This window comes from Morone saxatilis, unplaced genomic scaffold (genome assembly GCF_004916995.1).
Source record: "Morone saxatilis isolate NCDOM2014 unplaced genomic scaffold, NCSU_SB_2.0 Contig3, whole genome shotgun sequence".
Lineage (NCBI taxonomy): Eukaryota > Metazoa > Chordata > Actinopteri > Moronidae > Morone > Morone saxatilis.
In genome coordinates this window covers 5,411,516-5,420,727 of record NW_023339873.1, presented here as the reverse complement: position 1 = coordinate 5,420,727, position 9,212 = coordinate 5,411,516, and the positions used below count along the sequence as shown (strand labels likewise).

Here is a 9,212-nt window from a genome sequence, read left to right as displayed (position 1 = left end):
GACACTGATCAACAGAAAAATACCCTGAAGTGGCGAAAATAAAATATATATAAAGTTATCTAAATGAATAAAAAACAAGTACTCACCTTCTCTAAGTCAGTTTTAGCATATGCATCTTTGGCAGCAATTACAGCCTTCAGGAGTCTTTGTCAATAGGCCTTCATCAGCCTTGCATATCTGGACTCTGCAGTTCTCTACTTTCTTCTCTATAGAACTGCCCAAGCTCTGTCTCTTGCATATTCTCAGTTGGACTGAGAGCTGGCCTTCGACTCGACTCCAGGACATAAACGTTGTTTTGAAGCCATTCCTGAGTAGTTAAGTTTGAGGTCATTGTCTTGCTTGTAAACAGATCTTCTCCCAAGTTACAGGTTTCTTGCAGAATGCATCAGCTTTTCCTCCAGAATTCGCCTCTATTTATTTGACCCTCACAAGTCTTCCTTTCCCATGCTGCAGAGAAGCATCCCCACAGCATGAGACTGCTAACATGCTTCACACTGGGGATGCTGTGTTTTTGATTATGGCAACTGGACGGCATTTATATTGCACTTTTATCCAAAGCCTTTTACACTTTAGGCGCAACAATGGCAGTGAGCAAGCATGCAAACACAGCCGGGGATCAAACCCAACTCTGCAATCAATGGACAACCCACTCTACATGCTGAGTCTCCCCTGAGCTCCACAAGCTAAACACTGAGGATGTGCAGGATTTGGCTGAACATCCTCAGTGTTTGATATTTAGTCTAAGGGCCAAAAAGCTCAGTTTTGTGAAGAAGCTTCTTCCAGCTGACAGTCTCCCAGGTGGCTTGTGGCAAACTTTAGTCAAGATGTCATGTGAGTTTTGTTTTAAGAATAGCTTCCTCTTCCTCTCCAGACCAGCACCCGGACATATGTCTATCTATCTATCAATCTATACTTAAAAAATGGGGTAAAATATTCCTTACAGGGCAAACACAAAGCCAGACTAACACTGTTTGTTTTTGTTTTCATATAGTTTTAAATGAACTTATGGCAAAATATAACTGACAAGTGTAAATCATAGAAATTTGTGTCAACTGCAGACTGCACAAAACTTTCACTACTTCATATCTGTAATCTCTCTGTGCACTTTTTCCTGCTGCTCAGCTCTGCGACTCAGCAGGGGCCGGCCGGGGAAACACCCTCCCCCTGCTCTCACCAATGAAAAGCAGCAAAAGGAGGAGACTGTTGCATGAAAAACTGCCACCATCTTACCTTTCAGCTTCACTTTCAGCCAGGACATCTACACTAACCTCAGGACAAACCTGCTCACCCAGCATGGCGAAACCTCTCACCGACCAGGAGAAGCGCAAGCAGATCAGCATCAGGGGGATTGTGGGAGTGGAGAATGTAGCAGAGCTGAAGAAGGGCTTCAATCGTCACCTGCACTTCACTCTGGTGAAGGACAGAAACATTGCAACACCCAGGGATTATTACTTTGCCCTGGCTCACACTGTGAGAGATCACCTGGTGGGGAGATGGATCAGAACACAGCAGTTTTACTATGAAGCAGATCCAAAGGTAAAGATCTTAGTGTCATTGTGTAACTAAACTACACCTTATACTGTAAATATACATTCCACATATACTTCAGAGTCCAATTCAACTGCAACACATTCAGACATATCTATAAATACAGATAATATTTATCTAAAATATACATCTCTATATGTTAAATAAATCAGAGAAACCTCCGCTGCCAAAAAGAAATTGCATGTGCACTTGAAGCTAGGGTTTGATGTCTGTTTCAGACTATCCAAAAAATGACAAAAATACACATATTTTACATGTAGATGACATTTAAAAGTTGTTTTTAACTTCCTTTATAACGCATGTTTTATCTTCAAGTGCAAATAAAATATGTTCTGCTCGCTTAAACTGCAATGCAAACATAAAACCCCTATTGTTGACATTTCTGCCTACGTGGTTTGTGTTTGTTTTGTACATTTCTATGGGAAATAGTTTTGTGCAATGTTTTTTCGCAGCATAAAACTTTCCAGTACAGTAATTTAGGGTAATTGCGTCATGTTTAAACTGCTATTTTGTGCAGGAAAATGTTTCCTTGTTCCAGTTTCATTCATTTACTGCTCAGCTCTATACTGCAGTCTCTGCACCTTCAAGCCACAATCAGTATATCACAAATATTTGACTGTAAGATTAGTTAATGTTTGATCTTTAAAGATGTGTGCAAATAAACTCAATGTTTCTGATTATTTCTTTTTTCACATGTGCAGAGGGTGTATTATCTGTCTCTGGAGTTCTACATGGGCAGGACGCTCCAAAACACGATGATCAACCTGGGGCTGCAGAATGCCTGCGATGAAGCCATCTACCAGGTCAGGACACAAGTTTACAGGAAGTAGAGGCAACATCAACCACAAACAAATGATGAACACATACAATGACTGTGCTAGTTTAGTTAACTTTTACTTTTTCATAACAATGTCAACAATAGGGGTTTTATGTTCCCTTCTGTTGTAGCTCGGCCTGGACATGGAGGAGCTGGAGGAGATGGAGGAGGATGCAGGTCTAGGAAATGGAGGTCTGGGCAGGCTGGCAGGTAAAAGGATGTTGGAGCTTGAAGAATAAAGGGTTTTATTATATACCTGTTTATCTTGAAACTCTGTAAATGCAGGAAAGACATTCATTTTTGCACTTTATCACTTTATCTCCATTACAACAATACTCCATTATGACTTCAAACCTGTTTTGGCACCTGTCCACCAAATACCTTTGTGTGCCTACTGAACATTTGAAGGAACTAGAAGCCACGGATATGTTGCAAAAGAATGTGTAAATAACCGAGGGAACTTTGCACTTCACCCACTGACACCAGGAACTGTCATTTTGTTTCTCAGTTCACCACTATGGAGTTTGTATTTTGATTTTATATCAAATTCTAAAGTTTGTTTGTTCTTTGCACACAGCATGTTTCCTAGATTCAATGGCCACCTTGGGTCTAGCAGCGTACGGTTATGGCATTCGATATGAATATGGAATCTTTAACCAGAAGATAAGAGACGGCTGGCAGGTAACTGAAGCTAAAAACACATTTTCTACAAATTTCAGTTCATCAAAACACTATTAGCTGCTTCTAAGTTGTTTCTTACTTTCACAATACACTCTTATAAGCTTAATTTGACCTAAAATGATGAGATATCTCCCTACAAATCCACTAGTTTCTCTCCCTAGAGTTCATAGTTCAGGATTCTGTTGTCATGCTGTCAGAAGTCAAAGTGGAGCAGGGCCAAAGTAGAAATTAATTAGGTCAGAATACATCACAAGCTAATCATTAACACTAACCGAACTTGGGGTCTGCACGCCTTTAGCCACCCTGAGGTGGTGCAAGCTCCTGGCAAAAACTGGTGCGGGTTGGTTTTAGAAGAAAAGACCAAATAAACATTGCATATCTTGTGATAAGAGATCCCCAAACTAAAGGCTTTTGCCCTTTTGAATTCTTCTGGTTATTTGATGTTCAGGCTCTCAGTTCAAACATGTACTTCTGAACACTGAACTAGATTTAAGCTCAGTGTTTTCTCACTGAGGTGGATGAACCTACACATTTAATCTCTGCTGCTAGTGGACAGTGAAGTAGTGAAAGTTTGTAAAAAAGTTGCATTTTATTCATTCAGAAGTTTATAAAGGGGTATAAGGAGGTCAGAAAAAGCAGAGTTTTAGTGTCTTGCTCAATTACTTTTTTCTCTCTGGAGCCCGCTACATGTAGAATTATATTAAAGCTTTTTATCTTTGCCCTGGACCAACCCATTATAGGTGGAGGAGGCAGATGATTGGCTGAGGCATGGAAACCCGTGGGAGAAAGCACGTCCTGAGTACATGCTGCCTGTTCACTTCTATGGACGAGTAGAGGAGACGAGGGATGGCTCCAAATGGGTCGACACTCAGGTACTAAAGAGTTTGGATTGCAGTAGGTACTAATGGGTAAAATCAGGGACCAGAGACTCTGTATGAAGTGACTGGTAACAGTTATGTTGGAAAGTAAATCACACAACCACAAAGAGACACAAAACATCTACAAAGATACTCGAAATGTCTACAAAGGGACACAAAATGACCACAAACAATAGAGTTTGTCCGGGTATTTTGCTCCTATGTAGGAATGGGAGGGCCCTTTACAAGTATTGAGGGCCCAGTTGTTTTATAATCTGTCCATGACTTTAGTCTGTTTGGTTACAAATTGCAGATTATGTTAGTAGTTTATTTGCAAAGACCTTCAATGTGAGTCAGACATATTTGTACTCATTCAAAAGATTACAGGCTTTTATTTCCTAGGCCTTTATTAACATATGAATCCTGCAGGGAGATGTGACAGTGTTTTAATGCAAATGTGTTTCAGTTGTTTTCATAAGTTCATTGTCCTGCTGTGTCTTCCTGCTGACTGTTTTATCTGTTATCTTTGCAGGTGGTGTTGGCGATGCCTTACGACACACCCATCCCTGGCTACATGAACAACACTGTAAATACCATGAGGCTGTGGTCCGCCCGTGCCCCGAACGACTTTAATTTGAGAGACTGTGAGTGCTGAACATTTATAATGTAAAACCCACTTTTTGCAAAACAGCGTCTGCATTTCATTTTTAGTTTTCAACAGAATAACTTTGCAAGAAAGAAGGAAACTTCTGCAACACTGGCACCTTGCAGAAACATGTCTGCGTTGCAAAATTGCTCAAATACCACAGTTTCTTCTCCTGCAGAGTTTAATATATAATATGTATATAGCATAGTATCAGTGTAATTAAAATTAACTTTCCCTGTCTGTAGTTAATGTTGGAGATTACATCGAGGCTGTTCTGGACAGAAATCTGGCGGAGAACATCTCCCGTGTTCTCTACCCCAATGACAATGTGAGTTCAATATTTTATCATTAAGCACATGTTGATGTTTCTATGCAGCTATATGCTAAATATATTTTGGACTGATACTGATAGTGGCATCATAAGAACATTGTCTTACACCGGATATGCATCATTCTTTGACACACTGATAATCTGTTCTGTCCATTTCTGTCTTAACTGTGTCTGTGGTCTCTCCTGTAGTTCTTTGAAGGAAAAGAACTTCGTCTGAAGCAGGAGTACTTTGTTGTGGCAGCCACACTCCAAGACATCATCCGCCGCTTTAAGACCACTAAGAAGGGCACCCCCGGCCGAACCTCCTTCGAGAGCTTCCCAGACAAAGTAAGCTTCAGTCAGATGCAATCAGGTGTCAGTTGCAACAATATCTTGACAGCTTTTTTTCTCTTCTCATACAAAGGCCCCTGACTTGTTCAGACAAACTGTGCATTCAGAGAGAAATCAGTAAAATAGAGCAGATACCAACAGAATATCTAAAGAGAAAATGCATTACCATGAAAACTAGTGTGATATTTGCACGGCTTTGTCAAATTATTTTATTGTTAATTGGCCGGAAAACAAAATCAGCAGCTGCAGACATTAGGTTTCATAACACAAAGTCATGAATCTTTGCCGAGTTGGAAACTGTGCAGATATAATATTGTGCAAAGGCGGGGCTTATTTCAGATATTAAACACCTGAACCTTCTTTTGTGTTTCACAGATGCTTCTCTAATCCTCCATCTAATAACAGAGAAAGTAGGCTAGAAATAAAGCTAACAACTTAAAACAAATCACAGAACCAACACCTCATACAACAATAACAGACTCTCCTGTTATTCAGCAGCAGTTATAGGAGATAACAGTTACACTATAGAATGTTGTGTTTTCCAGGTCGCCGTCCAGTTGAATGACACTCATCCGGCCATGGCCATCCCCGAGCTGATGAGAATCTTTGTGGACATTGAGAAACTCGACTGGGACACGGTGGGTGAGAGTCAGATCTATTTCAGTTTCAACCATTTTGCTCACTGAGGGTGTAGAAGTGCAACAGCTTAAAAAAAGGAAACCATGAACAGCTAAAAACAAGTAAGACAAAGGAGGTCAAAACCACAGAGCTTGGCAAATGTAACAGAATGTGTATGTGTTGCATAATGTTCATGTGCAATAGGAAAGTTACCAGCCAGGTTGATAAATAAAATCCAGGCAGGTGATGTAAATTGGCACAGAAGGGGTGATATCGAGAAAGAAGTCATTAACTACAGAGCTCAAATGTGATCTTTAATCAGATAAAAAATTAACTCCAACCTCTGCAGGCATGGGACCTTACCAGACGCACTTTTGCCTACACCAACCACACAGTCCTCCCTGAGGCTCTGGAGCGCTGGCCTGTGGAGCTGCTGGAGACCCTCCTGCCCAGACACCTGCAGATCATCTACCAGATCAACCAGGTCCACCTCGATGTACGTACCACGACAAAGACACCGCAAAATGAGAAAGAAGTTAATGTTGTTTCTTATTGACTGAACACACAGGAATCTGATATCCTAAAGCTGTGTCTATTTTTCTTACTTCAGAGGATTGCAGCTCTGTATCCAGATGACATGGACAAACTGAGGAAAATGTCTCTGATTGAAGAGGACGGATGCAAGAGGGTGAACATGGCGCACCTGTGCATTGTGGGATCTCACGCTGTCAACGGAGTTGCTGAGATACACTCCAACATCATCAAGACTCAAGTGTAAGCCCTCTTCTGATGACACACAGCTTCAACATATAAATCTGTGTAACAAAATAATGAAAGCACAGAAAAGACTAGACATTTTTATATACAATGACAACAAATGAGCAGAAAGAAACAAAGGTAGCTAAGTGAAACTCAGATATGCAGACCACTAAAACAAGAGTTGCTAAACACCACATGAGTGCAATATGGCCTCACAGAAAACCACAAGATTGAATCATCACCTCTGTTACACTCTGAACAATAACTGAATGATGGGAGCTTGAAATGCACAACTGCTGTTAAGAAACCAATACATAGAACACTTGGATTCCTGAACAATGAGGAATGAATATGGTCTTATGAGTCAGTGTGATAAAGTACAGACTGTACCAGTGTTCATTACAAATCACATATAGTTTATAGAGGTTTTTGCAAACAATGTGCCGTCTTTTTGTATGAAAATGTATTATCTATCTATCTAACAGACTATTGAAACTGGTTTGAGTTGTGTAATCCATCACAGTAAACATCAAGTCTGCTTTCATTTTTTACTTTATTGTTATGAGTTTATGCAATGCAGACTAATCTACATTCCTATGTTACAGTAATATAACACTGACAAAGATTAATGCAAACTTCACAACTCAAGCAAGTGTTTAATTGAATTTTGGAATGAATGGAAACCAGTGGTTGGATGGAATATTAGGAAAACAACATTCATTTTTGCTAATTAGCTAAGGTTGGTGTGAATGTAATTGGTTTTGTAGGTATTACACCATAATGTATTGGACACATTTTTGACCTGATGGTGATTAAATAAAAAGTGAAGGCATCACATAAGCTAGCCCTATTCATCATGACATCCAAAGTTATTGAGACATTTCCCTAAAACCCACAAACGAGAACCACATGATGGCTCCAGATCAGTGGTTTTCAAACTGTTTTTGCCCAAGGCACACCTGTATTCATATATGTGCAAAATAGCCTCTATAACACATCTGTGAACATTTATTTTTATTGAATAATGCCAAAAAACTCATGAAATATTTATTTAACAAAATACTTTAAGAATTCATTTGAAATTGCATCAAAGCAACAACACACACATGCACATGCAAACAAGATAGGTCACAACATTTTAATTAAGTATTGGAGCTACAAAGTGCATACAAAGTAAATCAAAAAATCAAAAATGAATCCATAACTTTTTGTATAGTAGTATATTGCATAACGTATGATTGTCATCCCACAGCACTCCTGGACTTGTTTGAGAACCTTGATGAGTTCCTCTAGGAACCATGAATGTTTTGTGCAAACTTTGTGTCTTTTAACTAAATAAGTGAAAACTTTGATCTGCCTTTGTCACTAGAGAATTTATCTTCAGGTGTCAAAAGTCTAAACAGCACATAATTTATGGTTAAGGAGATAAAATGAACATGCTGGTATGCTCCTTTTACTTTCTTATATAAATATGTACACTATTTAGAAGATTATGTTCCTGATAGACCAATTTAGGTCCTTCCTCATTTCCTTTTTTCTTCTTCTACAGATTCCGGGATTTTAGTGACCTAGAACCGGAGAAGTTTCAGAACAAAACCAACGGTATCACTCCCAGACGCTGGCTGCTGCTGTGCAACCCCGGACTGGCTGAGCTCATAGCTGAGGTCTGTCTGAGCTGCATGAGCAAAAACTAAATGATCGAGCGCCAGGAGATGTTGTAGCAGTTAAGGCCCCTGAATCATCAACAATATATTCCCCAGCTGTCGTATGATCGAATTTTGGCATGGCTTTCTCTCTTTTACAGCCTGTGTTCCAGTCAGCTTTCCAAATATATATGAGGTGGAGGGTAGTAAACAGTTGGTGTTGCACACACTTTAATGTGAACCTATGATGTCTCTGTTAGGTCATTGGGGAGGATTATGTGAAGGACCTCAGTCAGCTGGAGAAGCTGAATGACTTTGTCGACGATGCCGCCTTCATCCGTGATGTCTCTAAAGTGAAGCAGGTAAAGTGCAGAGCAAAAAGTACATTTACTCCAGCACTGTAGCCTAATATGATTTTGAGGGGCTGTATTTTCATTTTAAGTTACTTTATTCTTCTATTCCACTTCATCTCAGAGGGAAATAATCAAGATTTTAAATAAAAAAAACATATAAGTTAATTTAAAAAATAATTGTTAAAGATCAAATTAGTGTTTCTGAACCTTTTTGGCTTGTGAGTTCTTACAAAAAAGAGGTCAAATTATCCAATATTTTACAAAAGCACCAAAAAATTATAGAAAAATCAAAAGTAAATAATATATTTTCATTATTATATTAATCATCTCATGACCCCTCAGATTAATCTGGCAGCTCACCTCGACCCCTAGGTTGGGAACCACTGGACTAAACATATATGATAATATATCAGTCATTTTTCTGCAGAAAAAGTTATTTTTGTTAGTTAGTTAATTTTGCTAAAAATACTTCTGTACTTTTACTTTAGTAGGATTTGAATGCAGGACTTTTAGTTCCAATGGAGTATTGCTACATTGTTGTATTGGTACTTTTACTTCTGTATAGGATCTGAGTATTTCCACTGTTGCAGAGGGTCCACAAAGGTACAAAACAAACAAAACAAACAAAA

General features: G+C 39.2%; 1 protein-coding gene across 1 annotated transcript in view; it reads left to right on the top strand.

Annotated features, from left to right (window-relative positions):
• The first annotated feature begins 1,293 nt into the window (after positions 1–1,293).
• The window catches only part of pygl (phosphorylase, glycogen, liver), a 13,352-nt gene continuing 5,433 nt past the window's right edge, over positions 1,294–9,212 (top strand). Inside the window, exons 1-13 of the mRNA XM_035674172.1 lie at positions 1,294–1,536; positions 2,250–2,351; positions 2,497–2,575; positions 2,943–3,046; positions 3,787–3,918; positions 4,436–4,547; positions 4,795–4,877; positions 5,070–5,207; positions 5,756–5,848; positions 6,178–6,324; positions 6,439–6,602; positions 8,137–8,251; positions 8,491–8,592. Coding sequence (XP_035530065.1) covers positions 1,294–1,536; positions 2,250–2,351; positions 2,497–2,575; positions 2,943–3,046; positions 3,787–3,918; positions 4,436–4,547; positions 4,795–4,877; positions 5,070–5,207; positions 5,756–5,848; positions 6,178–6,324; positions 6,439–6,602; positions 8,137–8,251; positions 8,491–8,592 — 1,614 coding nt within the window. The remainder of the gene's footprint in view (positions 1,537–2,249; positions 2,352–2,496; positions 2,576–2,942; positions 3,047–3,786; positions 3,919–4,435; positions 4,548–4,794; positions 4,878–5,069; positions 5,208–5,755; positions 5,849–6,177; positions 6,325–6,438; positions 6,603–8,136; positions 8,252–8,490; positions 8,593–9,212) is intronic.